The 25,468-nt window shown below is 50.2% G+C and overlaps 9 protein-coding genes across 9 annotated transcripts; 5 read left to right on the top strand and 4 right to left on the bottom strand.

The window, feature by feature from the left end:
• Window positions 1-275: 275 nt before the first annotated feature.
• Window positions 276-1,195, top strand: M431DRAFT_503158 (hypothetical protein). Its single transcript, XM_024918268.1, has one exon. The coding sequence runs from the start codon at window positions 350-352 to the stop codon at window positions 1,037-1,039; it is 690 nt and encodes a 229-aa protein (XP_024780656.1). The 5' UTR covers window positions 276-349; the 3' UTR covers window positions 1,040-1,195.
• M431DRAFT_526980 (hypothetical protein) lies at window positions 1,166-6,718 on the top strand. Its single transcript, XM_024920696.1, has 6 exons — window positions 1,166-4,314; window positions 4,364-4,910; window positions 5,009-5,031; window positions 5,340-5,816; window positions 5,918-6,254; window positions 6,323-6,718. The coding sequence occupies exons 1-6, from the start codon at window positions 1,559-1,561 to the stop codon at window positions 6,551-6,553; spliced, it is 4,371 nt and encodes a 1,456-aa protein (XP_024780655.1). The 5' UTR covers window positions 1,166-1,558; the 3' UTR covers window positions 6,554-6,718.
• A 639-nt stretch (window positions 6,719-7,357) lies between these two features.
• On the top strand, window positions 7,358-8,526 carry M431DRAFT_477378 (hypothetical protein; the record flags this gene model as incomplete). The annotated part of the gene is made up of 2 exons (XM_024915559.1): window positions 7,358-8,220; window positions 8,292-8,526. The coding sequence occupies 2 exons, from the start codon at window positions 7,358-7,360 to the stop codon at window positions 8,524-8,526; spliced, it is 1,098 nt and encodes a 365-aa protein (XP_024780654.1).
• A 526-nt stretch (window positions 8,527-9,052) lies between these two features.
• Window positions 9,053-10,586, top strand: M431DRAFT_70981 (hypothetical protein; the record flags this gene model as incomplete). Its single annotated transcript, XM_024921842.1, has 4 exons — window positions 9,053-9,203; window positions 9,262-9,705; window positions 9,772-10,250; window positions 10,308-10,586. The coding sequence occupies 4 exons, from the start codon at window positions 9,053-9,055 to the stop codon at window positions 10,584-10,586; spliced, it is 1,353 nt and encodes a 450-aa protein (XP_024780653.1).
• A 442-nt stretch (window positions 10,587-11,028) lies between these two features.
• M431DRAFT_503153 (hypothetical protein) lies at window positions 11,029-13,253 on the bottom strand. Its single transcript, XM_024918267.1, has 3 exons — window positions 12,845-13,253; window positions 12,712-12,729; window positions 11,029-12,621 (listed from the first exon to the last, which is right to left on the bottom strand). The coding sequence occupies exons 1-3, from the start codon at window positions 13,030-13,032 to the stop codon at window positions 11,301-11,303; spliced, it is 1,527 nt and encodes a 508-aa protein (XP_024780652.1). The 5' UTR covers window positions 13,033-13,253; the 3' UTR covers window positions 11,029-11,300.
• A 1,071-nt stretch (window positions 13,254-14,324) lies between these two features.
• On the top strand, window positions 14,325-15,304 carry M431DRAFT_931 (hypothetical protein; the record flags this gene model as incomplete). The annotated part of the gene is made up of 4 exons (XM_024924437.1): window positions 14,325-14,570; window positions 14,633-14,712; window positions 14,804-15,086; window positions 15,161-15,304. 4 exons carry the CDS (start codon window positions 14,325-14,327, stop codon window positions 15,302-15,304), a joined length of 753 nt encoding a protein of 250 aa, XP_024780651.1.
• On the bottom strand, window positions 15,276-16,390 carry M431DRAFT_477374 (hypothetical protein; the record flags this gene model as incomplete). Its single annotated transcript, XM_024915558.1, has 2 exons — window positions 15,276-16,213; window positions 16,318-16,390. 2 exons carry the CDS (start codon window positions 16,388-16,390, stop codon window positions 15,276-15,278), a joined length of 1,011 nt encoding a protein of 336 aa, XP_024780650.1.
• A 1,023-nt stretch (window positions 16,391-17,413) lies between these two features.
• Window positions 17,414-19,285, bottom strand: M431DRAFT_489761 (hypothetical protein; the record flags this gene model as incomplete). Its single annotated transcript, XM_024916721.1, has 3 exons — window positions 17,414-18,863; window positions 18,925-19,008; window positions 19,068-19,285. The coding sequence occupies 3 exons, from the start codon at window positions 19,283-19,285 to the stop codon at window positions 17,414-17,416; spliced, it is 1,752 nt and encodes a 583-aa protein (XP_024780649.1).
• A 3,054-nt stretch (window positions 19,286-22,339) lies between these two features.
• On the bottom strand, window positions 22,340-25,240 carry M431DRAFT_928 (hypothetical protein; the record flags this gene model as incomplete). The annotated part of the gene is made up of 2 exons (XM_024924403.1): window positions 22,340-24,407; window positions 24,492-25,240. The coding sequence occupies 2 exons, from the start codon at window positions 25,238-25,240 to the stop codon at window positions 22,340-22,342; spliced, it is 2,817 nt and encodes a 938-aa protein (XP_024780648.1).
• Between the last annotated feature and the right edge of the window lie 228 nt (window positions 25,241-25,468).

Genomic DNA, 25,468 nt, shown 5'->3' with positions numbered 1-25,468 from the left:
CCCACCCATCATATTCTGTCAGTCTCATTTTCCTTCAGCCACAAAGTTTGAGCCCTGATGATCCGATTTCACATGAAACTAAACATGAGCTTTCTAAACAAAGTTTCTCAGCTCTACTGAACCTTCTTTAGGGTGAAAGCCTATTTAAGCTATAGTCAGGTGATGAAAAGTGTCGCTAGCTTCAGATATCATCGTATGACGATCGTGGCACCATTTACGCGTGGCAACATTGCCCATTCGATACATAAATACTGCGAGGTAGACGTGTGGTGTTTCAATCAAGGAAAGTATCGCAATTATATTATGCTTGACAAGTTGAAACTGACAAAGTAACAAACACATCAACACCATGACTACCACCAACGGCCCATCCAAACTCGTCCCAGAACAGCTATTTCACACTGTTCTCACCGTAATCGACTACTCCCACGACGCCTCCGGCGCCAACCGCACGCTATTCGTCCTCAAAACCCACGGCACCCTCGCCGCAGCAAAGAAATACGCCAGCCACGCCCTAGAAGCCGTCAACTTCACAGCCGAGGACTTTGAAGTCTATCGCATCCGCGCCGACGAAGACCCAGCCAAGCCCTGGACCCACGGCGACGGTGTGCTGGTTTTCGCTCGCTCCTTTGATGGGCAAGAGTTTCTCGTGGGAATCGACACTACTCCAAACAACGAGGCTTTGACTGCAACCTCGGATGGAGAGATAGTGCTGCCCGAGGGCGCAAAGTTCCTGCACTACCTTTTGCAGATTACGGTGGACTACAACGCCGATCGCAGCGGCAGCTTGCAGACCACGGAAATCGAAGGGACCTATGTCCATCGTGCGGATGCGTGGACGGCTGCGCATGTGTCTCTCGATCCAGCAGAGTATGCAGAGTTTGATCGTCGGGGCGACGCACAATTTGTTGAAGAATGGCCCTTTGGCGAAGATGTTGCGGTTCATGCCGTTTCTGAGACTGGACAAAACTATTTTATTGCGGTGAAAAGGCCCCCCGAGCAGAAGCACGAGGTAAAGCCTCACTCGCTGAAAAAATAGTCTTCATGTCTATTGCATTTATTTTGAGGAAGTAAGGACTTTGTCTACTGTATACTGGCTATGCTGTGACTTTCCGATGTTGTTTTAATCAATTCAAAGCTGTACATTACTGTCTCTAAAGATTTGGGCTACAGATCTAGTAACTATAATTATAACCTCTTCTAAACATCTCTTTAATATAATGATTCATTATACATAAGCCACGTTCAGTCATGTGTAGGATACAGTTGCAAGATGATACATATTGAAGAATGAACTTGGTATTAGTGAATCATGAGTGACTTTGTCATAATTTCGTCTCTACAACGCCCAAGCTAGAGAGATTGGACAACTCTTGGAGAGGAAGGAGGTCCGTAATGCAGTCTCCGGGACGACTTCCTAAGAGTAACACGAAATTCACGTGGTGTTGCACAACTACTTGTATTTCTCCCCCCTCTCGTAGCAACCAATACATCATGCCTCCATCACGATTGTCAACATCCGTACCAGTGCAAAAAATCTCTCTCAAAGCAAACCAAAATGGCCACTCTCGACGCTCTGAAGCGGGCTCTTAGACAAAAAGCTACTTCTCCGACGCAGCCCCTGTCCGACGAACAGTATAGCGCTGGCTTTGACACCCTGCTCCAGGGCCCCGGATGGAAGACATACCAAGACTTTATTTTTCCCCAGCTATCCCAAGTGCTGACTCCTCTGCTCAACTCGCGAATCCGCATCTCGGTGTTGGAAATAGGACCTGGCCCCAAGAGCGTGCTTGGTTATCTGCCTGACGATCAAAGACGCAAGATCAACAAGTACGGTGCGTTCGAGCCAAACGACTTATATGCCACAGAATTACAAGAATGGCTGGAGACAGAATCTCCGCTCCCCTGTCTGGAAAGCCTGCCCGACATCCATCGAGTGCCTTTTACTCTGGACAGCGCCGTCACTGATGCAAATGATGGCCAAGAAAAGTTCGACGTCGTTCTCTTCTGCCACAGTATGTATGGAATGAAACCCAAGCGCAGCTTCATCGAACGAGCACTAGAAATGCTTGCTGTGCAACCCGAAGGCGGGGTGGTGGTAGTCTTCCATCGTAATGCTGTGGACTTTGATGGCCTAGTGTGCCATAAAACGGCTTCATTCCCTTCTGGAACCGTTTGTGTTGCAGATGATTATAAGATGCTGGATATCTTTTCCTCTTTCATTGCGGGCTTTGTCATGCAAGACAAAGACGCGGACGAGGCTGTCCACGTCGAATGGCGTAAGGTGTGTCGCGACTTGGGTCGCCGTCAGGAAGCTCACCCAGGTCATCTCTTCTTTAGTGCACCTGAAGTTATGATGGCATTCAATCATCATGCCACCATGTTGCCGGAACTCACAGCGCAAGTGTCGTTGGTGAAAGAGGAGAGGATTGTGAAGAACTGGGAGGCTCGAGCCCACCGTCCCGCTTCAATTCTCAGGCCGACGAAGATCCAACATGTCCAAAAATGTGTTCAATGGGCTTTGAAGCACAGAGTTGGTTTGACTGTCATCGGTGGAGGTCATAGCGGCCACTGTCTTTGGCCCAACGTTGTCGCACTTGACATGGAAGCTTTTGATCAAGTACATGTTCAGGGTCCTACAGATAATGGGATAGAACCCGACTTTAATTCTGGCTCCTTGATTATAGCCGGGGCCGGCTGCAAGACGGGAGATATCGTTCGTGCTGCCATGGCGGCGAGTTTAACAGTGCCTCTCGGAGCTCGTCCAAGCGTTGGCGCTGGGTTATGGTTACAAGGCGGCCTCGGGCATCTGGCCAGACTTTATGGTCTTGCATGTGATTCCATTGTCGGTTTCATAATGGTGAGCGTTGATTCGGCCCAGATCCTGTGTGTTGGACATGTACCAAATGAATATTGGCCGACCAGTGGTGTCCGCCCGGAAAACGAAGCCGAATTGCTATGGGCAATGAAAGGTGCTGGAAGCAACTTTGGCATCGTGACGAGCGTCATTTTTAAAGCGTATCCGGCCCCAGTCTATACAGTTCGAAACTGGATTGTCTCACTGGATGATGACTTTGAAGCGCGGCGTAGACTCACCGAATTTGATAGGCTCATCGCCAGCAATCTTCCTCGAAACTGCTCTGCAGATGCGTATCTGTATTCCGATGCTGGACGGTTGCAGCTTGGCATTACCATGATTGAAGCTTCTGCGACTAAGTCAGTCTCAGAAACCCCTACACTTGCTGATACAATTCTAGAGGCAGAATGCACTCTCAAGGTCGTAGACAGCGTCGGCTTGTTTGACGCCGAGATGTACGTGTCCGGAATGCACGGAGGACATGGAGGCGGCAAGACATCCTCGTTCAAGCGGTGTCTTTTCTTGAAAGATATTGGAGCTGCAGACGTGTCTGCAATCTTGGTAGCAGCTGTCGAGTCTCGTCCCACGACACTCTGCTATCTTCATCTGCTGCAGGGCGGAGGAGCGGTTGCCAATATGGTTCCCGACGCCACGGCTTTCGGTTGTCGTGACTGGGAGTTTGCCTGCGTTATCACCGGCGTCTGGCCTCGTCACCAAGATGGAACCGAAACTGCTCAAGCTACTGTACAATGGGTTTATCATGTTGCCCGGACTCTGTTGCCCCTGGCTAGAGGAGTTTACGGTGCAGATCTCGGACCGGACCCCAGAGATGCGGATCTAGCGGAGAAGGCTTTCGGTCCAAACCGGCCGCGCTTGGCTCGTCTCAAACGACATGCAGACCCATGTAAGGTCTTGAATTATGCCTGTCCGCTCCCAGAGGCGCCGATAGAGCCAAAGCTCATCGTTCTTGTCACGGGAGAACATGGTGCCGGCAAGGACTATTGTGCCGGCGTTTGGGCATCCATGTTCAAAACAAGCTCTCCCAACGCTAAGGCACGGGTAGTTAGTATTAGTGATGTGACCAAGCGGCAATATGCGGCAGCCACTGGTGCTGACTTGGACTCTCTACTCCAAGATCGTGCCTACAAGGAGCAACACCAGCCAGCCTTGACGGCATTTTTCCAAGAGCAAGTGCGGCAGCGACCCAAGCTGCCAGAAGAGCACTTTACGAATGTAGTGCATGGTGCCATTGATGTGGACATACTGTTGATCACCGGGATGAGAGATGAGGCTCCAGTTGCAGCTCTGTCACATCTGGTGCCAGACAGCAGAGTGCTCGAAGTCCGTGTCAGATCAAGAGAGGAGACACGGCGGGCTCGTGGATGTTGTCAAATCGGTGATGGGGTTGTTGATCAGCTGGTGCTCGAATCTCATCTTTTACAACGACACGCCTGGAAGTGAGATAGCGGAAGAGTATGGTCAACTTCATTTACTTCCCTTCTTTAGCCAGGATCTGCAGCAACTGGCCAACATGGTGCGTTCGGTACCCGACTTCCCACGCTCAGGTATCGAGTTTCGCCACCTGCTCGACATCTCCCAGCAGCCGGGAGGATTGAAGCTGTGTGTGTCTCTGTTTCGGAGCCACTTCGCCGGTGACTGGAACAAGATCGAAGCAGTGGTTTGTTGCGAGGCTGGAGGCTTCATCTTTGCATCGGCGCTGGCGTCAGAGATAAATTTGCCCCTGGTTCTGATTCGTGAAGCCGGCAAGCTCCCGCCGCCTGTTGTTTCTGTTGTCAAGAGGCCATCGCACATTTCGCATTCGGCATCCAACGGTTCAAGAGAGAAGAAGATGGAGATGGAGCGTGATGTGATTCGCAGAGGCGCATCTGTGCTAGTCGTGGACGATGTTCTTGCCACGGGTGAGACGCTCTGTGCGGTTGTGCAGCTGCTGGCTGAAGCTGGGGTCAGCGCTGATCAAATCAGTGTCATGGTCGTGGCTGAATTTCCTGCTCATCGTGGCCGGGAATTGATGCGCAGTTGTGGTTTTGGAAGAGTCAGTATTCAAAACCTCTTGGTCTTTGGGGGTCTGTAGAAGGGAGAACTGAGTTTGTGGCTATAGGCATGCCGCGTATTGGCTGGCTTGGTATACAGCTCCCACTTGTTACAGTCAAAAAGTAAGGGATTAACAGAAGGCTGTTCTTATAAAATTAAATTCTTTAAAGGAAATAGAAATATTCCTTGTGCATATCTTTACTTGTGTTCTATTTTTTTCTCTTTTTTTTCTCTTTTTTTTCTCTTTTTTAGGGTGCTAGATAACAGAACTTGGGGTGCTGGATAAGGTAGGAATTCCCCATAACTACCTACCACGCAAGTGAAACCTACAGGCGGGTGCTTTAGCAGTACTTCTAGGCGGTATTATGCGCTGTAGGCCGATAACTTCCACCTATAGGTGCAGGTTACTGAGGCGCCGACACTAATGTAGGTACCTGTACCTACATCTGGGCTGGATCAAAATTTGGCCCGAGCAAGCCACTGCAAGGCTTCAAGTTATTTCCAAGAGGCAACCTTCGACAAGTTCCATCATCCCCAATACAGCACGTCTAAATCAAGCCTCTCTTACGCAGCTCTTCACCATGGGTTCTACCTCACAACCATCGCAATCAAGGCCTCCCCTAGAGACCTTGTCTATCAAGCAGCTTATTCGGTCGCATCCCCGGGACAAGCTTCTGGTTCGCCCTCTGGAGTGGACCGGCCGCCATCTTGAGGTGCTGCAATGTTCCTTCGAGGACTCCCCACCCCCTTCACCTTCACAAGAACACCTGGACGAAGTGGACAGAATTCCTGCCAAAGAGTCTATGTATACCATGAAAAATATGGCTGCAGGTGACGTCTGGCAAAGCCGCGAAGCTTCCATCAGATACATTGTCGGTTCTGATGATTGCCCACTGAGGCCCTACGGGTTGGTCTTCATATGGGAGGAAATTTGCTCCATTCCTCCCTCCCCTCCATTCCTCCTTTACTTTCTCTTTTTTCTCCTTTCATTCATTAACGGTTGACTAGGACAGCAATTGAATTCCATTTTGATGGCCGTTGCGTCAGCAGCCTCCCCTGTCAAGCTTTCACCAACAGGTATGGTAATAAGGCTGCCTTTGAGAAGGGCATGGCGCCAGTCGCCTTGGTCTCCATCGATTGCGAGTATATCAAATCCCTTCGCTTTTGGCAGATGTTACCTAGACGCCACAGCAAGCAAGCAATGGGAATACACGAACGCCATATAAAAAGAGTTACGCCACCTAATCGTCTGCATGATCCATACGAAGTAGCCCTCCTGTTGGCAGTTGCATATAATCAACGGTACCGGACAACATCTTCGATATGGTCCAGAGCTACTTTTTGGGTATGCTGCAGCCCCCCTTCCCCCAGGGTATTTCCGCCTCCATACATCAACTGACACATTATATCTAGCCACAGGTGATATTGACAGATCGTGAGGATGAATACGTCCACCTCTTTGCCGCACATATTTCGTCCAATTACCTCAACAAATTTGACTTCATTTCCCGCCGGCCTGCCAAGTCGGCGCAGCAACCGTTGTTGATTCACCATATCCCCGTGCCGCTAAAGCCATATAAGACTTTCCGCCGACGCTTACTCCCAATCCTGCTTCATCCAGCTGATTACTACAAGGGAGGCTAGCCAACAAATAAGGGGTTAGGTAGATTATTAGTATTACTTTGTAAAACTGCATAATATTTCCAATAGTTATAGAGCAAACCTCAACAGCTCTGTCCCTGCAGATCTCATCGATTGTATATATATAAGACGTCTCGCCACGGCTTTTGATAGCTAGATAACCACAAGATCTCTCATCGAAATGATTTCGCAAAAACTACATCTTCAATGACTCTTACCAATGAGTAGCCCTGTTGTATCTTGACCGTATATCATAGATTAAATCATAGGAGTAATAATAATCATATAAAATCGCCCCTATTTAGTATTGTATTGGAATAATGTAGATTAGTTTCCAGTTGTTTAAGACTCCAGTCTATGCGATGCACCGGCACGCGTTATAGATTTTTGCAAATCAAGATACTCAAACCCCTGGAAATTATTCCCTTCGACTGCTTCTACCAGGCCACCCTCCGAGCAAACTCCCATTTCTCTGTCTCTACTCTTTTAATGGCTACTGAGTGGCAATCTGAAATTTGACATGCGCGTTTGCACCATCTAATCTGATTGGATCACGGAATGGACCGTCAAGAGTGAAGGAAAGGTGAAACGCACATACATGCGGCGTCACCTGTCGCTCACATTCTTCTCGGATGCCCGTTTGCTTCATCCACGACCCACCTACAACCCATCAGTGCACTTCTCTCAATAAGAATATTTTCCTCGCACGTTATATTTTGAAAGGTTATATAACTTGATGCTCTGCCTTTCCCAAAGCCAAACTACGAGACATTTTATTGCAATAGAATCAGCATCACCGCCTCAGTCATGGCGTTTTATGACACCGTTCGGAATCCAAGAGACTTCTCTAGAAAAGCCTCTGATGAGAGTGCCAAAAGTTTCCAAAACCTTCTAGGCTCGGGACAATGGAAGACAGCGGGAAGCAGCTGGGGCGTCGAGCATCTTTTTGCATGCCGAGTAATCTGCAGCAAACCAACCTCGATTTTACCAGTTATAAAAGCTACAGTTGATGCATTAAGGATGCAAAGAAACGAATGGGACCCAGTCATCAAAAAAATAATCCAAGGACCTAACGAAGGCAAGTCAACTCTGGGCAGCATGTTGGGGGAAGAGGTACTCCAACTTTACAACAATGATACTCTTGGACATATCTGGACTGCTTTGTCCCCGTTGGTGAAGCCCGAACCTGTACCGATGTCAGATAGACAGCTGCGAGAACGAAACCCTTCTCAATCCGCCGAGTCGCAAGGTTCACCGGAATCATTGCAAATATCGACTCCATCAGCGACAGAGTCGAACGCCTCAAGCATTGGGTACTACGAGGCTGAATGGGCGCCACGTCTCAAAGCATTGACTGTAGAATTCGTCAGTCTTTTTATCCGACACGTTCTCGCATTTTGTCAACCCCGAGACAAAGTGTCAAAGATTACGTATCGACACGGACAAATGGAGCACAAGAGTGATGCATTACGACTGTTTGCCATTGATGACGCCGGCCTCCAAGTTTCAAACCAAGATGGACGGGTATTTCAAGTAGCACTACTGGAGGCCGAGAGGACATTCCAGACGATTCGAAATGGACGACCAACCATTTCTGACGGGCTCCTTGGTCAGTTAGCTGGAGAGGCATTGGGAACAATAGCATCGGGATCTTCAATTTTTCGGAACAAGTAAGTACATGCATCTGGCTCGATACGCTCCATCGACATGCTTTACAGTGCTACATTCTGACATTAGGTAGGGTATTCATCATATTAGCCATCAAACACTTTGTCAAATTTTTAGAATTTTCCGTTTCGGAACAATTCATGTCGCAGTTTAAGACCAGGAACCCAGCAGACCGCGAAAATTGGGATACTTATCTCCTGGTAGATTCGACGGAATGGTTTGACGCAACCAGCATTCAAGGTCGCGGGTACATCGTTAGCCATGTGATGGTCTTGGTAGAATGCGCTGATGATGTTGTTTCGCGTTGAAGAGAGAATCAGAGCTAGGAATGTGGGAGACAAGAAAATTGAGGCCCCTAGTTCAGTGCTTCTCAGCAGTGATTTGGGCATCCCTTACCTAGGTACACACGGTATTGCCAAAGAGAGTTTGCTGTCGCTGACAAAAAAAATGGGTTTAAATAAATGAATCCTATTGGATGACAATCACCTATATGATTTTGTTTATTCATCCTTTCTATGGCAGGGGTGCTTCGAGACAACGGTCGTGTAGATAGTAGGGGTGCATCTAGAAATCCATGACGTTGCGTTGACATCCGCCATTTTCCAACCCACAGTCATATTCTCATCGTCATATATTATCGTAAACACATGTTTCTTATGTCATATTGATTTCAAGCACATTGGACATTCCAGGGCCATCGTGCGGGGAGATTGGTATTTAACTGAAAGCAGCTCCTACAGAAAGCAATCTCACGTAGTATTTCGCTTTTGTTAGCAACAAAGCTCTATTACGGTGCTCTTCCAACGCACGCATTCTACCTAATTCTTATCAACCATGGCAACTTCAAAAGCAGCATATCTTGCTGAAAAGGTTATTGGGCATGATGATAATGCCATAATTGAGCAAGATGTCTCCAACTATCCAGAAGACTCGTTAGATACCATGAAAGCTTTGGTCTGGAAGGGAAAGCAAAAAGTTGAGATTGGTGTGTACCTCCCTTCTCATAGTCAATAATTCTCCAATATTCTTACCTATCTCCCAAGCCGAGGTCCCCAAGCCTCAGATTCTAGAGGATACCGACGTAATTCTCAAAGTCACCGGTTCCACTGTCTGCGGCTCAGATTTACATCTCTACCATGGCGTAGTGGTGCAACTTGCCGACGGCGACATTCTAGGGCACGAGTTCTGCGGCATCGTAGAACTAGTAGGGCGCGCTGTCAGCAAAGTTCAGGTCGGGAAGAGATACGTCGCTTCTTTTCAGATTGCTTGCGGAGATTGCTTCTTCTGCAAGCAAAAGTTGTCGTCGCAGTGCGAAAAGACCAACGCAAACACGACCATGAAGGGCATGTATGGCGGGAGGACGGCAGGCATCTTTGGGTATTCTCATCTTACAGGCGGATTTGCTGGTGGCCAGGCTGAATATGTCCGTGTGCCATTAGGCGATGTGAATTTGTTGGAGATTCCTGATAATGTTTCGGACGAAAAGGGTGAGCATGGCTTTGATCTTCACAGCCTCAAGTTCTGAATGATCAGAACACTAACTCCTCGTATAGCGCTATATCTCTCTGATGTTCTCTGCACATCTTACCACGCCGTCAAAGATACAGCCGTCTACCAAGGAGATCAAGTGGCCATCTTCGGCGCTGGTCCCATCGGACAGATGGCTGGTGTTTTTGCCCTAGGAGAGGGAGCCTCCAAAATTATCTTCGTAGACACTGAGCCGCGGCTCACTTTCATCAAACAGCGTTTCCCTTCCGAACACAGCGACAAACTTACTCTGGTCGACTACAAGAAGCTGTCGCACGGCATCACTTCCAAAGAAACTGTTGTCAGCAAATTAAAGGAGCTTTGCGGTGGCCGAGGACCAGACGTCGCCATCGAGTGTGCGGCAGGGGAATACGCCAAGGGCTGGATGCATTGGTTGGAAATGACGATTGGTGCCGAGACTGACACCAGCGAGATTCTCAACGAGATGATTGAAGGAGTGCGCAACTATGGCCGCTGCGGCGTCACGGGAGTTTATGTCGCATACGTAAGTACATGTCTGGGCCGCACTCTCAAATTACCATGTGCTAACGGGTCGAATAAGACCAATCACTTCAATGTTGGCTCCCTCATGCAGCGAGGCATTCGACTCATCGGAAACGGCCAAGCACCAGTGCACATGTACTGGGAAGAACTACTTGCCAAGATCCAGAAAGGCGAGCTCGACCCTATGCAGATGGTGTCTCACAGAGTCAGACTCGAGGATCTGGACAAGGTATACGCAAAGTTCGATGCAAAGGACGAAGGCATGCAAAAGGTGTTTGTCGAGACCAGATTCTCTTCGCCCAAGGCTTCAGAGTCTCCTGAAGTAACTTTGTATTAGACGTGTTATGAAGTCGCATATCATATCCTCTCTTTCCAAGCACCTAGCTAGTTATAATCATTTTTGTGGAATAATACTAGCCAGCATTCTAAGTCTACTGTCCAACGTCTCGTGTCTCAAATTTAAAGCCATATATATACATGGCGGAGGACCTTGGCGATTTTGCACGTTCTGCTGAGGGGGTTGAGGACCCTGACGATTTTGCACACTCGACTGCGGCACTGGTGCGGCTGCATTCCCCTTCAGTTGTCTGTGGACTTCCGCCAACAATGGCTGTAAACGACGGCTTTCCAGGAGTGGTTTCAGCCTGGTCCATATTCCGCTCTGGTACTGGGAGCGCTCAGAGAGATGGGTACGATGCCTGAGGAAAGAAGAGGTCCGACCTGCCCTGGAGGTAAGGAAGCGATAGTTCAACTTTAATAAGCACAATGTATCGTGTATCATGGCGTACACAAGCGTATGTATATTAGTATATATATGCATGTACGCAGGGTGGTATATCAACCTCCTCTCAATATCATCAAAATCGCCCATCTCTCATCCATCAAGCCCTGGATTCGCTCCACGCACTATTCTATCCCATCATAACAAGCCACATCCATCTCTGGCTCTCGGTAATCTAAGTCGTTCATCTACGCTGTGCTTTCGCAACAAAAAGACCAAAGAGGTTTTAAAAAAGGAACACAAGGAGGAAGAAGAAAAGAGGAACCTTGCTCATGCCTCTGACTTCTTCCTACTAGACGACGCTTCAGCAACCACTAAAATACCCGCTCCCGTAACACCGCCATCGTGGCAAGGTTTCAACACGACTCGTAAACGGCCGTTGTCACCGAACCTGCGTGCCAGCAGCTCGTCTAGAAATTGTTGGCAGTCGGCCAAGTAATCCTGGAAATGAACTATGCAGCCACCGGTGTAACCCACGCCAAGCTCACGAATGGGGGAGCTCGTATCTGCGTCTGCGCCTGCGTTTGCCTCCTCGGGTAACTCGTCTGCAAGCGTAAGCAAAGCGACGATGGCGGCGGCGATAATGCCTGACGCCCGTACTTCAATGGCCTTTGCAATGTGGTACAGCGCAACAGCGAGGTCTTTTGTCCAAGAGAACGAGGAGTCGGTATCTTCGGGGATTTGCCGTCGCAGCTTCTCCAGCAGGGCGGATGGGGGCTGTAGCGGCTTGTAATGACTTAGAAACGTCGTTGTCAGGCTCTCTTTTTCAAGCAGCTTCTTCGGTAGAGTCTCGACGGCCATTTTGGACTCGTTGATTAGATAGTCGACCAAGATGATTCGTGCCAGCTCGCCCAGGTATCTCCCTGCCGTCATGTACTCCAGAGGCTGAAACCCAGGCCTCTCGTTCTGCAAAGACAAGACATCATCCCATTTGGTGACTAGATTCACCTCTGCCATGGGCGGCAGTGTGCCCTTTATGCTCCACTCGGTGTTGACTGCAATTTTGGCGTCGGCAACCTCCTCGCCGGGAAGAAGGCTCACCATCTGCGGGCGTTTGCTAGGATGCAGCAGATCCAGCTTCAGGGGCACCGTAGCGTTAGATCCCGTCCCCAGAATCAGAGCCATGGCTGCTCGACGATGCTCCGTGCCGCCGTAGCTGAAGATGCACGACACCAGCGTCGATACGGCGTCGTTTGCAAGAGCGGTGACTTTGATTGGCGGTAGCTCAGTCCGTCCAGAATCTGCGTAACCTTGCTCGATGTAAGCTCCCAAGTCGATGCCAGACGGCAGAGCGAATCCCTTGCCCATATCCATCAACAGGGCGTGAGAGACGGATCTCTGCTCCATAGGGAAGCTGAAAGTGACGCCCAAAGGCAAGGGCACATCGTTGGGGATGTCGAATGTTCTACAGCCCTCATCCACAACGTCGGCGATGCATCTTCCTATCCATGAAAAAAGACTGTTTGCGTTGTCGTTTTTGAGATGGTTGTCAATGGGCCATGATCTCTCCAGTGGTCGCTGGACACGTGATGCAGGATCTTGGTGGTCACCATGCAGCTCAACGAAGCCAACTCGAAGATTCGTCCCTCCTCTAAGCAATATGGGGTTAGTATAAACGATCCAAGGCTCTACAGCCCCCTCTTGATGAAATCCTCTTGTAGGAGAGGCAAGGTGGTCTCACATGTCTATTGCCAGGTGCCTAGATATCATGAAACTCATTAGCCTTATGCTGCTCACTCTCACCAAGCCGTACATTATTCGACGTGCAGTATAGTTTTGAACTGCACTCGAGGAAATATAATAGAATCACTCACCGTCCACCTCCTTGCTCAGCGATAGGCCTCAAGATAGACTCAGATATCGGCGTAGGCAAGAACTGATCCCTCGAATTCGCAGCCAGATCCTTAAAGTTGTCGAGAAACCTCCGCGACAGCTCCTCCGACCTATCGACGTCGATGCTCAGCGGCTCCAAGAACCGGTGGATATCCGTGTAAGATGCCATGACTTTACAGCTTTGTATGTACCAGCGAAAATGCAAGAAAAGACGCTATCAGGGGAATCTCATGATATTATGCGGAGGGCGCAAAAAAAAAGGGAAGCAGCCACCCGGGTATAAAAACCAAGAAAAAGCACACCCGCACCCACACACAGACGCCAGATGACTCTTGAAGGTGAGATTCCCGATATCCAAAAGGCAGGACGACAGGACACAGACAAAGTTGCTCACCTCCCTGAATAGGATGGAGATGGCAGATAGCAAGAAAAATATACCCGGCAGTGAATGGGAGGCGTTATGGAGCAAATGTTGGAAGCCGGCCAGAACGTAGCATCGATTTTTAGTGGTCTTTTTGGAGGGGAACCTATGGGGGCTCGTTCCCTCTTTTTTTCCTCCTGCTTGCTGGTCCTTAGGGCGGGATGCCGGCGGTTTTGCGGGCGAATCTGTGTTGGAGATGGGGCTCTTGGGGCTCTTCTGGCTCTTCTGGAAGGGCTTCAGGGACCACTGGTTCGCAGCTAGTTTCAATGTTTGTTGCATTGGGTTAAAAGGCCGGGCCGGGCCTCGCATGATTCAAAAAGTACCGTGACGGAGCCCTATTTTGAGCGGTACTTGATGTTTCGAGAATATTGCTATTACTGCTGCCTTGGTGCTACTGTTACAGTACTTGTGCTCTACTAAGAGATAGCGCTGGGCTGATGTTGGACTGTCCAAGATACAGCCCTCTGTACTACTCGTACTCCGCATCACTGCTTATCTCATTACTACTAGTAGTTTATAAATAGATTTCGACCACGAAAAGATGTCAAACACGAGGTACGGAGTATAGACCATGACATTAAATACTACCTACTTCTAGAATGCTATGACATTCTTTTACTCTGTCCTAGACTCCAGCCTCAAAACTCACTGACCGGTACATCGCTATGTACATACATCGGTGCATCGGTACCCGAGTACTTCCACGCAATGGCGACCCCTTGCGAACTCGTCTCCTTTCGGCCTAGCGCCATCCCCAAGCAACGCAACCGCTCCTCTCCATGACGCTATGCGCTCCGTCCAATCTCGTCGCAGCATCTTCGCGCGAAGCTCAAGAGCTTCCAAAGAAGCAGCATCACCATCGTCAACTCTTTTTATCATTTTGGATATCATTTTTATTTTATTTTCTTGTCTAACAAGATAGCTTAAATCTACGCACAGCTTTCTATCCAGCTTTAACCGAGTACCTCTGTTCCGACAGACAGAAACAAAACACCCGCCCTTGACTACCGCATCACCGCCATCCATCCCGCGCCCTCATTATGGACGAGAAGCATCAGCATCAGCATCAACCGCAAATCATGGCATCTCCTCGGCGCTACCGCGCCCGTGAGCTGCTGCTCGTCATCATGTGTTTCTTCGTGGGCGTTCACCTCTGGACACACTCCGCCGCAGTGCCCTTTCTGCCACAACAAGCTGCCGAGTTTCTCGCGCCGACACAAGAAGGCAGCGTCAATGGCCTCGTCCCGTTTGAAGCGCACATCATCAGCAAGTGTCCTGATACCAGGGTATGCGAAGAATCGACGCGACTATTCCTATGCTCTATCTTGTCTAATGTCTTTCTCTATAGCACGCTCTCCGCAACTTGATCTTGCCCGTCATGCAGAAAATCCACGACAAGGTCGATTTCAAGCTCTCGTACATTGGCAAGTATGTCAACCCAACTCTCCCATATCCATGGCATCTCACAATCATGTCTATCACCAACATCTAGCATTCATGCTAACAAACTGGCACCCAGGCCCACTGCCAACGGCGGCGTCGACTGCAAGCACGGTCCCTCCGAGTGCATCGGCAACATCATCGAACTCTGCGCCCACGAGCTGTATCCCGACCCCAAGATCTACCTGGGCTTTGTCATGTGCCTGACCAAGGATTACCCCCAAATCCCCGATCGCACGCTCATCGAAGACTGCGCCCTCGAGCACGCCATCGACTTCAACAAGCTCAACGAATGCGCCGCCCGCGACGAGACCGCCCACGGCATAGAGCTGCTGCGAAACAGCGTCCAGCGGTCTGCCGAGGTACACCTCCCCTTACAGACCGCGAGAGTGATCGGAAAGATGCCATGACAAATGAATCTAACGAATTATTCTAGGCCAACGTGACGATTAGCTGCACCATCAGACTCAACAACGAAGTCTACTGCATCCGCGACGACGATCAATGGAAGGACTGCCCGAACGGCCCTGGCGTCAACGACCTCGTTCTCGCTATCGAGAAGCTGTACCGCTCGTCTTAAGCGGCTCATAGATATCCGTCCACAACTCGCTCGCCTCGCCCAACGTGTAGCTCATCGATAGCGCATCCATGCCCGCCTCGTCGTCTCCCCCCATCACCTTTAATGTCTCTAGAATACTGTCTAGGCCGACGGCCTTACCCGTGGCTTGCGTGGCCCCGGCCTCTAACGCGACATGAACAATGTGTATATGAAAGTGGTAATAGGTCGGTTGATAGTGAACATAGAGCTTCAGCTGGTTCTCCTCGATGCTCGGGTACGTCTGGGTCGTGGCGCTGGTGACCTTGGCCTTGATGTGCTCCAACCAGGGAATGTGCTTCTTCTTGAGATCCCGCAACGACCAAATGTCCCGCCGCTCCACCAGCGCCAGCAGGTGCAAGCCCTCGAGCGTCTTGCGGTCCCAGTTGAGGTCCGGCAGCAGGAGGAAGCCCTCGTCGCCGGCCTCGCCGAGTTTAGTTCTGTAGATTACGTCTTCCACTTCGGTCCTGCCCTCGATAATGTTGAATACCCAGTTTAGTCTCCCTTGCTCCCTCTTTTGCTGCATAAACGGTCGGATGTGATTCTTGTAAATCTCGGGCGTCTCCGTAACGAACCGCACGCCCTGCTTGCTGTACTTTTTGACGTGCGCCTCTGTACACGGATAAATCAAGTTGATCTTCAAGTCGGCAAAGAAGTCGACGCCATTCTCATGTCCGTTGTCGCCATCGGGCTTGACCTCGTTTTCCACAGGCCCCGTTCTGGCCATGCTCCACGCGTAAATGTCGTTGGCGCCTAGATTCCGCAGCCGCGAGAGCGACGAGGGCAGGCCGGCGAGATAGACCTCTGACGAGGGGAACGTGGCTCGCTCGACGACCATGACGGCGGGTTGGTCGTCGATTGTGCCGTGGAGAGCTACGCGGCGACCGGCTTGGTCTGTTTTTTGTTAGTCTTCAGTCAAGAAAGTATTAATGTAAAGATCAGAAGAATGAATCAAGTAGTGTAGCTGTGAATGAGTAGAAGAATGTGGGCATACAGACCTTGGTTGAGAACCTTGAGAAGCTTGAATTTGGGCACCGCCGCCTCGGCCTTGGCTTTAATCTCGGCGTCCATTGCGCGTGAATTGGACAGTGATTCGTGATGTCAGAAGGGGATAACTAGGCAATCCTTAACTCGAAAATGAAATTCCACAAATGAGGTAGAAATTATGTGAAGTTGGAGCACTCAACCGTTGGTAAGGCTGGTGATGAATCAAAGTCAAGTTTTAGTTGCAAGGTGGGAGAAGCTCAAATGCCCCTCCTCAATGGTCGATAAGATTACGGGGTACCGGTACATTCACTGGGGGAGCTGTCAAAGGGCACTCGAAAAGTCAATGGCACATCGATTTCCAATTAATTAACGTGATCCGCCCACTAGCACCTAAGTTACGGCACTCCAAACTCCACATATACTATTTTACATTCTCAAGGAAACAAACATCAAAAAGCACAATCCCTCCCAAACATCGCATCATAAAAACAAAATCGTCACTCACACCTTCACGCTTCAAAATGTCCACATCAAAAGAAAAGGCCATTTTTTGCTATCGAAACTAAGTAGGCAAGTATATCTGAGACAACGCCCCTTGTATGTCCGTGCCTGTACTGTAATACGCAACACCTCAGTGTTATATCAGCGGTAAAATGCTGTTCCAACTCTTTCAGCTTCATCACAACTCCATGCTCAGAGAAATGTAGCCCAGCCTAGTGACAAGAACGATTCCGCTTGCGCGCCATCCTCAAAATCTGGTCAATAAACATTAAGCTAGTTGTTTCATCTCCAGCTTTCGTCTCCAATTAAACATCAACTTCGTCGCTCCTGAAATGGGGTATTTTGAAAAAATAAAACGTTTGCAAATGTATCAAAACGCGGCGCAATCTCTGTCCCGCAATTGGGACATTGTGAGAGCGCTTCTCATGTACTTCGTCAAGAGGAATGTGTGCATCTGGATGGTAATCGGGTGGGTTGATATATGTAACGATGCAACATTTGTCGAAGGGGATAAATATCCTGTCGTTCCAAAATCAGGAGAATCGGTGAGGAGCAGACGAATGATGGGGATATCTATTCATCATCAAACGACGGTGAGAATTTTTATCAAACAGGCGTCCCATGGAGACCGCTGGCTCCAGTATCCGTCGAAGCGTCTCCCTCAATCGTCTTCCTCCAGTGCTCCGGCAGGCAGACACACACCAAGGGGAATGCCTTGAGGTCGCCGTGGCCCTGGGGCGAGCTATCTCTGGGAGCGGACGAGCTCGATACGCCGCTATCTCTCTGCGCCTGTCTCCGCGCCTCCCATTCCTCCGCTCGCTGATCAACCATGAGACCAGTCGCCCAACCGTCATCCCAGATGCCCACGACCTTGAGCATATCTCCACGCTCCAGAGCAAACTCATCCGGAGCCCTCGGCTGGTAAGCCCACAGGACGGCAACCTTTTCGCCAGGGTGAATGTCGTCTTGGGAATAGTAGTCTTTGAAGAAAGGCAATTGCTCCGATTGCTGACTTGCAAGTCCGCCGGGAGATGAGAATCCAATGGGGCTACCAGGGACATCGCTTCCAAGCATAGAGTTACTGGATAGAGAGCCTTGCCTCCTGGATGTCATCGGTGGGCCACGGAGTGATGTATAGGGAGTCTCGGGCTCAGGAGTGTCGCCAAATTCGGATGAGGACATGCGATCTCCAGCCTTGGGGGCATACGGCACCGCACGGCCAGAAGGAGAGCTACCGTGTCGGGAAGGAGAGTTGCCCGAGTGTCCCTCCAAAGCAGACATGCGCGCGATACGACCACCGGGAAGGATTTCATATCCTCGGGGAGCTGCCGCGCCGTCCTGGCTCATGGGAGGTCCTTTGCGAGCCGGGGAAGGCTGGTTGAAGATGCTACCCTGCGCGCTGCTTGGTCGGCGCCTCATCATCCTAATGCAGAAGAACAAGAGAGCAGCAAGAATGACAACTCCAGCAATGGAACCAATCACAATACCGGCGATGGCACCCCCGCTGAGGTGACTGCCGCTGCTGCTAGCAACCGGCTCCGGGGAACTTGTCGGTGTCGAGGTTGAAGTGGGCGCGGTAAAGGTCAAGGTGGCGGTGATATCAGGCAGCTTAACCCCTTTGCATCGAGATTCCGCACCGGCACTGTAACAGCAGGTATCCGTGGAGTTGATGCCGCCGGCACCGCAGTATGAGCAGAGACCAATGGTGCTGTTACCAAATCCACAGTTATCCGGCTCATTATCCACGCCCACGATGCAGCCGCCGGAAAGGGCCTGCTCAGGAAGAGCACAGACAGTGAAATCGGCTCGGATCAGTTTATTCAGGTCACCATTAGGGTTCCCGCATAAAGCTGTGTCGGCGGTGATGTAAGCTTCGCTCTGGGCGTACTCGGCACAGGTTTCGGCGCAGATGGGTTGCGAGTTTGATGCTGATACGCCGCAGCCAGCCGCAGACATCTGGACAATGGAACTGCAAATAACTGTAGTGGTGTAGCGTGCGTACATGTCGCTGGGGTTTGTATAATTAATGTTGTGGCAGCCAAACGTTGACTGGAATCTAGAGGAATCACGGGTGAGTACATTAGGACACCTGAGCTGTACCTGGAAGAGTTGCCTACTTGTCTTGGAGATAGGTGGTTTTGACAAAACTAGTCAATTGAGTGTCAAAAGTCTCTCTATCAGAGACATATCGCAAGAATGAGCTGTAACGCGGGCATTAGCAACTTGATCACCTGAATCCGGACAGGGGCAAGCAGCTCACAAAGTATCGATTAATGACTGGTTGGTGGATATAGAAGCAGCTTGAAAGGCCGGGCATGCTGTCGATCCCTTTAAGGAAATGCAGTCTTGTGCTGAAGCGGAGCCAGAAAGTACTGACAGCATGGCTATTGATGCATTCCTGAGCGTCCATTGTCTGTGTCTCGGCTGTGATCCTCCATTATGGCCACGAGCCCTTGCCGGGCGTGTCTCGCAGGCCATTTTGACGAATGAGAAACTAGCGGTGGCCAAGGAATGCCCAATGAATCCCAAAATCTAAGCGCGCGGAAAGCTGAAATTATGTCTCGATATGTAAAAAGCCCGAAAACTACCGCAGAGAGTCGAAGCAAGGTCGATTCGAGCGAGTCGCGGCGCCAATGCGGTATCGAGATGAGGAGAATACGAGTTTCGTAAGGTGTTGCTGCTGGAACCAGATGCTATAAACGCAAGCTGAAAACAAAAAACGACCGTGGTAACCAAAAAGTCGAAAAAGCTACGCAGTTAAGATTCTAGGCAGCGATTGAATGAATGTCGTGCGAAGTCGAGCAAGATTAGATTAACGCGATGTCGGGAAAAGTCGTGGCGAGAGAAGAGCAACAACCAGGATACAAGAAGCGAAGAAAAATAAAGCCCATCAACAACCACGATCCAGGAAAAGGAAGCCGCAGTCTGTCGTCGAAGGGATGAATGAAAGCTAGCAATTGCGAGAAAAAAAAATTGAAAAATAAAAGAAGGTAAGGCCCAATGGCGAAGCTTGATGCCCGGGAAGGGGTGACAGAAGGCCGGTGAGTCGAAGCAGCGGTTTGGCGGTATCTGCTGCTGGTCCAAGTCGCTCCGTGGTGCTCCGACCGCCTCGAACCTGGCGAATCTCGACCTTGTTTTTCCTTGTCTTTTTTCCCTCTCTTTTCTTTTTTTAATGTCGCGCCCAGGCAGCTCCAAGGTCAGACGCGAGTCGACGCTGGGAGAAGCGACCCCGTGGGCAAGCTTGGCGAGAATAAAATGCACGGAAAACGAGTGGCCTACGGACGAGGAGAAGAGAAAAGAAGAGGGATTCAAGCTTAGGCGAGGCGAAGAAACCAGACGGCTTCCTTGGGGAAACACGAAACTGGCAGCCGAAGCGACCCAGAGAAGCTAGGGCGTGGGATATTAGTAGGGAGGGGGTGGCCTCGAGGTGGAGCAGCAAGCGAGGATGCGAGACAAGATGCTGGTCTAGCGCCAACGATTGAAGGAGCCAAGATGAAGAAGAAGACGATTGTTACTCTGTATCAAAGAAAAAAGAGAGAGGGATAAAGGGAGGTTGAAAGAAAGAAACGAAACAAAATAAACAAAAAGCAGGCTGAGCGGAAGTGGATGCTGCAGGTAAGACTTAGTTGGACTTGGGTAGCAAAAGTAGATGGCTGGAACAAGTTGCGGTGATGGTGTTTTCGGGCTCTGCTCTTTTTTTTCTCACTGCCTCTTTGTTTTGATTGATTCCCAGCAGTCGCAGCTCGGGCCAACGAAGCCAACGAACATCTGGAGTAGCGCCCTTAGCACGAATAGGCACCGGCTGTAGCGCTCGATAGTGCTGGACCGCCGCTAGTTCGGGCGGCATTAGGCAGGTCCTGAAGCTGTCTAGCGTCGACTAGGCGCAGGCACAGCGCTTCCATTGGCCCATTGCTGCAGTTTGAGGTGGAAACGAAAGGGGTCGAAGCTTGGTGAGAGTTTATGCCCAAGCTTGAAGGGAGGTCGATGTGGACTGGACGCTGCACAGGAACCCGAACCCGATCAACCTCAGGTGAGGTGCCACAGATGCATGCGCTTATACTCGAGTGGATTGTGGAAATCTGCAGTGCATCGCGAGTGATCGAAGCGAATCTTCAGCGGGCTCTTGCGGCTCCCGTTCACCGGCCAAAAACACGTACGCATGGAACTTCGTATTGGAGGCCCAGCTCCACCATCGGGTATTATCCAGATTATGGAACATACGAGACCGGTACGGTACAGCGCAGTACATGAGGCTTATGCTGCTCCCTGTCGATGCCGCAGCCATTATTTCGCATAATGTCAGGTACCGCGCGAGTAGCATCTGTCTCGAAACGCAACAACATGCACGACTACCACACCAGTACTCGTATGTACTCTGCGCGAGGGATTCGGTAGTCAGGAACATCGTCTTTCACTCGAAACAGCCTTGCCCTCTCTTTCTCCGACGATCAACAAACGTCCAATCTCGCTCTCGCTAGCACGCAGGAAAGAAAAAATATCCCAACCGTCGCAAATTTGGCGAGCAGGGATTATTGCGGATGGCGCCGGCAGGGGGTGCGAAACCCGCCTGATTTCTGCAGCCCTGTGCCAAGCACGTCTGCAAGGGCAATTGCTCACAGAAAGACAGTTCAAGACAGTTCAGTTCAGTTGAACCGTCGAACATGCTGGTGTCGATAAGATGAGCACATCGGTTTTAAAACCATGTTGTTTGTTTTGTTTCGGTAGTCGTCATTGCTGGGTAGCAACATGACATCAGTGTCTTCAACCATGTGTTGCTGGCATCGCGTGTGTGTATCGAAAGTCATGATATCGACTGGAGTCAAACGCGTCACTCAAAGCCTAAGCAAACCCTCTCAAACCTCTTCTTTAGCATTCATCTCGCTTCCTCGGCATTCTTCAGCTCTGGTCAGTCATAGCATTCATGGTACACTACCGTAGACATTATCAATCCTTGGAGGCAAATCAACCCAGACACTGTAACCAGCCTACCCTGCGTAATTTTGCTCCCGCAGTCGTCCCAACATTCAGCTCTGCCTCTTCTCCACGTGGGCTAGCGGAGCTTCAATCTCGACAGCAGGTCCACTCTCCCTTCTCGTTGCTCCCTGGCAACTCGCGTCTGCAGATAGGCCCCAGTTGAGCTGTTTGTGCGCTGAACCCCCTGCGATCTGTGGGTGAAATCTCCATGTGTGAATGTCGATGACTTCATGGGCCAACCATCGATCGATCCGACTGTGGCTCCATCCGTGCTTCATGTAGAACGAATCTAAGACAGACATTTCCTTACGAGATCCATGCCTTGGTTCATATTACTATGAGTGCACAGTATCTCTGTTTCCCGACTCAAAGGGGGAAAGGGCATCATGAGGTCCCTGCGGTAAGGATACCCGGGAGATAAATCATATAAACAAAACTGTACAAGAGCTACAACATTGTGAGGAAACAAGTACTTCCATGAGATTAGTCGTATGTAAGGCAATTGAATCTTGCAAATTATAGGCTATTGAATATCAGATTCAATACCTATGACTTGTGCTACCGAGCCGGTCTCCATTCCCCCAGAAATGCCTTCATGCAAGCAGCCGCCGTTGCGGCAGCATATCTCTGCCACTTCTTATTCTTATGACTATCTGCATAGTCACACACACTTTTAATCACAACCGTCGGGAAGCTTTCCCAGACACCGGCTCCTTCCATCTCAAACGCAATGGCCTTCTCGCGGGAAGCAATCACGTCGCGATGCTGTCCGGACTTCATGACTGAGTCCCCTGATACAATGACGCCGAAGTGGATCACAGGTTTCCGTGCTTCAAGCATCCCTGTAGTAGATGTGTCTCTATAGTGACCAACACCCCTTGCCTTGTTGACGCGGGCCCGGTATACCAATTCACTATCCTGACAATGTAGCTCCTCACAAGTTGACTCCAGTGCGGCCTCGCAGACATCGTCTTCTGGACCGGCGCAGTTGGTGCAGATGGCACAAGAACCATCTTGATGCTTGTGACGATACGTAGAAAGATATAGCTTGTCGTCTTCTGCCGGATATGAAGACTGCTTGAAGCCATCTTTACCGCAGAGCTCCTCCAGGTGGACAGAAGTCTTATCCCTCAGCGTTTTGCGGCCCCTTGATCCCGAAAGCTTTGTGAGAAACGCGCGAATCTCTGCATTTGGCCGGCCTAGATTGTCCTGTAGGGTATCCCTCCTTACAGCCTTATTCGCATATTGCCGCCCAAAGTCAAACTGGACCAATGCTGTGCTGATGATCACGTCACCGAGGAGGACCTCTTTTTCGTCATCTGTTCCGACTGGCACGCCTCCGCAGATGCCCACAACTAAGCCAAGCCTAATTCCAGGAAAACTGGCACGAAACCCGGCTGCAACGCTCGCCGAGTTCACCTTGCCCATACCCGGCATAAAGGCCAAGACAACATGGTGGCCGCACATTCTTCCGGTAGTATACGCGTTAGGGTCGCCTGGTGCTTTGGAGTATGAAAAGTCCTGTTCGTAATAGTCATCGAAGAGAGCCTCAACAGCATCGAACTCGACCCGTAGTGCGCAGATCAGGGCGATCTGGAAGCCTTCGCGAGAGTTGGGTCGAGAGCTACAAAAAGAGGTTTCGGAATGCGTGATACTGAGATCAGATAAGCTGCTATGTTCACTTGGAGCCGACTCAGAGACGGCCCGAGATGACCAGCTGTGTTGTTCTGGGGTACGTCGTCTCTTGAATCCTGCTGTAAAAGGTTGAGATTCCAAAGATCGCGGGGCCATTTTCCAGGAACGGTCTGTTTCAATCCTGTTGCGGTGATCGGACGCGGGCGGCGACTCTGACCTCTGTCGTTTGTGGGCTGGCCTGGGAATGGACTCTGCAAGGCCCAGCTCAAGTTTGTGCACAACTTCCTTGTAGAGAGTTTTCCGTATTCTCGAGTCCGCACCCTTGCTGTCGAGGTCACGAGATCTCAATTTCTCAGCTATCTTGCGATGTACGTGGAGACAAGCCCTGATGGCTTCGAGATATGAGTCGCTTCTATCCTCTTCGAGGCGATCCACGTAGCTCACGAGCTTAGCCCAGGTGACTTGATTCTGGCTATTGTAGGGACTAATCTCCAAATCGATACATTGGCCAAAGTCAATCTCCAACAACAGCTTTGCAAAGGAAAGCAATGCAGGGTGGCCCATTCGAAAGCTATACGGATCGGCTGTTGCCGGAAGCTTCGAGCCAAATGCCAAATAGGGGAGCCCTTCTTTGGGACCTGGCTTTGCGGCATTCAAGAAATAGATCCTTTTCGAGGTGATGTCGGCGTCGAAGAAGTCCATGAGGCAAAACCCAAGCTTGACAGCCAGTGCTCGTTTATCCTTTGTGCTGAACTTTTGCTGTGACGCCCCATGAATCAATGCGTGGAGATCAAGAGGCTTAAACGCTCCCTTCTCGATGAGCTGGTCAAGAGACTCCTTGGATGAGGGATCCGGCCCGGAAGAAGTAGGATTTGCCCAGGCGCCGAATATCCCATACTTTTCAATAAGAAGCATTAATGCCTTCCCTTGACCGGTATGCTGTCGGATGTCTGTACAGATGTCGGGAATACGAGAGATTGAAGTTTCACCTCTGAATGCTTGGTGAGTTGACACGTAGGAAAAGAAGCAAGTGCAAGTATATAGGAAAAATGTAGGATTGGGTGTATGCACATACATATTAACAGACTCGCACTGCACTTCCTGCCACAGATCCAGCTCTGGACATGGCGAGAGCATAAGTTGCAAACTCGGCAAAACCGATTCCTCGTCGGGGTCCTCGATAAGCTTTAGTAACACCTCATGTGACGATCCGCATCTAAAGTGTTCGAACAGAGTTCCAAGAACGAACGTGGATCGGTTTCGTATTCTAGCCTTCTTCCACATCCGCTTCTTTTGCTGCTTCTGGAGAGGCTGAATGGTTGGCTCCTGAGGTGCTGATGCAGTCAATCTGCCGAGGGTATCGTTGCATTCTGTGACAACCTGCAGACACCTGCCAAGTTCGGCACCGTTGGGAAGTTGGAAGAGGGTTCTGTTAGCACCAATCGCCAGATCAACTGTTTCAGATGTCGACTCTAGAAATGTGGTCAACGCCCGTAAACGCGGAAAGACCATTTCATGACCATGGCTTTGACCCCACGCAAGGCTATTCGACACAAGACTGTCCAATACAAGTCTATCCAGCAACAAGCAGAGGCTCTCCAGCTTTGCTTGGCACTCTTCAAACTCTCTCAAAGTCAGGTTCCGAGGAAGTTCCTGGACTATGAATGCGCGCCGAAGCTCAACCTCGAATAAGTCGGCGTTGGGATCTCTCAAATCGTTGAACGGCCTTGACCGCATGTGAACATATGGCGCTTTCCGGTGATCTAGGAGAGACCCTATGCCACGGAGCAAGCGCCATTCGCTCAACTCAATGAGATATGGCATCTCAGAGATGGAGTGTTGAAGACTCGGGTCGATGGCTTGAGTGACATGCGGAGGAGATGAGGCTCAGCGATAGGACAGTGGGGATGGCAGTTCGTGGTTGGTACATGTAGTGGTGTCGAATCCTTCGTACTGATTGACCCGTGACCGGGATTACAGGTACATGTACTTTTGAAGATCGCCTCGCCTCAAAACGCTCAAATTGGGGGCCGCATCACACAGCTGTTCCTT

Source organism: Trichoderma harzianum, assembly GCF_003025095.1.
Source record: "Trichoderma harzianum CBS 226.95 unplaced genomic scaffold M431scaffold_1, whole genome shotgun sequence".
Lineage (NCBI taxonomy): Eukaryota > Fungi > Ascomycota > Sordariomycetes > Hypocreales > Hypocreaceae > Trichoderma > Trichoderma harzianum.
The sequence above is the reverse complement of the archived record's forward strand: the minus strand, read 5'-3'. Positions and strand labels throughout refer to the sequence as shown.

Excerpts from the sequence above, each read along its gene's own strand:
- M431DRAFT_503158 (XM_024918268.1), top strand. The coding sequence starts at position 350 with ATGACTACCACCAACGGCCCATCCAAACTCGTCCCAGAACAGCTATTT.
- M431DRAFT_526980 (XM_024920696.1), top strand. The coding sequence starts at position 1,559 with ATGGCCACTCTCGACGCTCTGAAGCGGGCTCTTAGACAAAAAGCTACT. Across the intron at positions 4,911-5,008 it reads GCAGTTGTGGTTTTGGAAGA|CTCCCACTTGTTACAGTCAA; the intron begins GTCAGTATTCAA and ends CTTGGTATACAG. Across the intron at positions 5,817-5,917 it reads TGCCCACTGAGGCCCTACGG|GACAGCAATTGAATTCCATT; the intron begins GTTGGTCTTCAT and ends ACGGTTGACTAG.
- M431DRAFT_503153 (XM_024918267.1), bottom strand. The coding sequence starts at position 13,032 with ATGGCATCTTACACGGATATCCACCGGTTCTTGGAGCCGCTGAGCATC.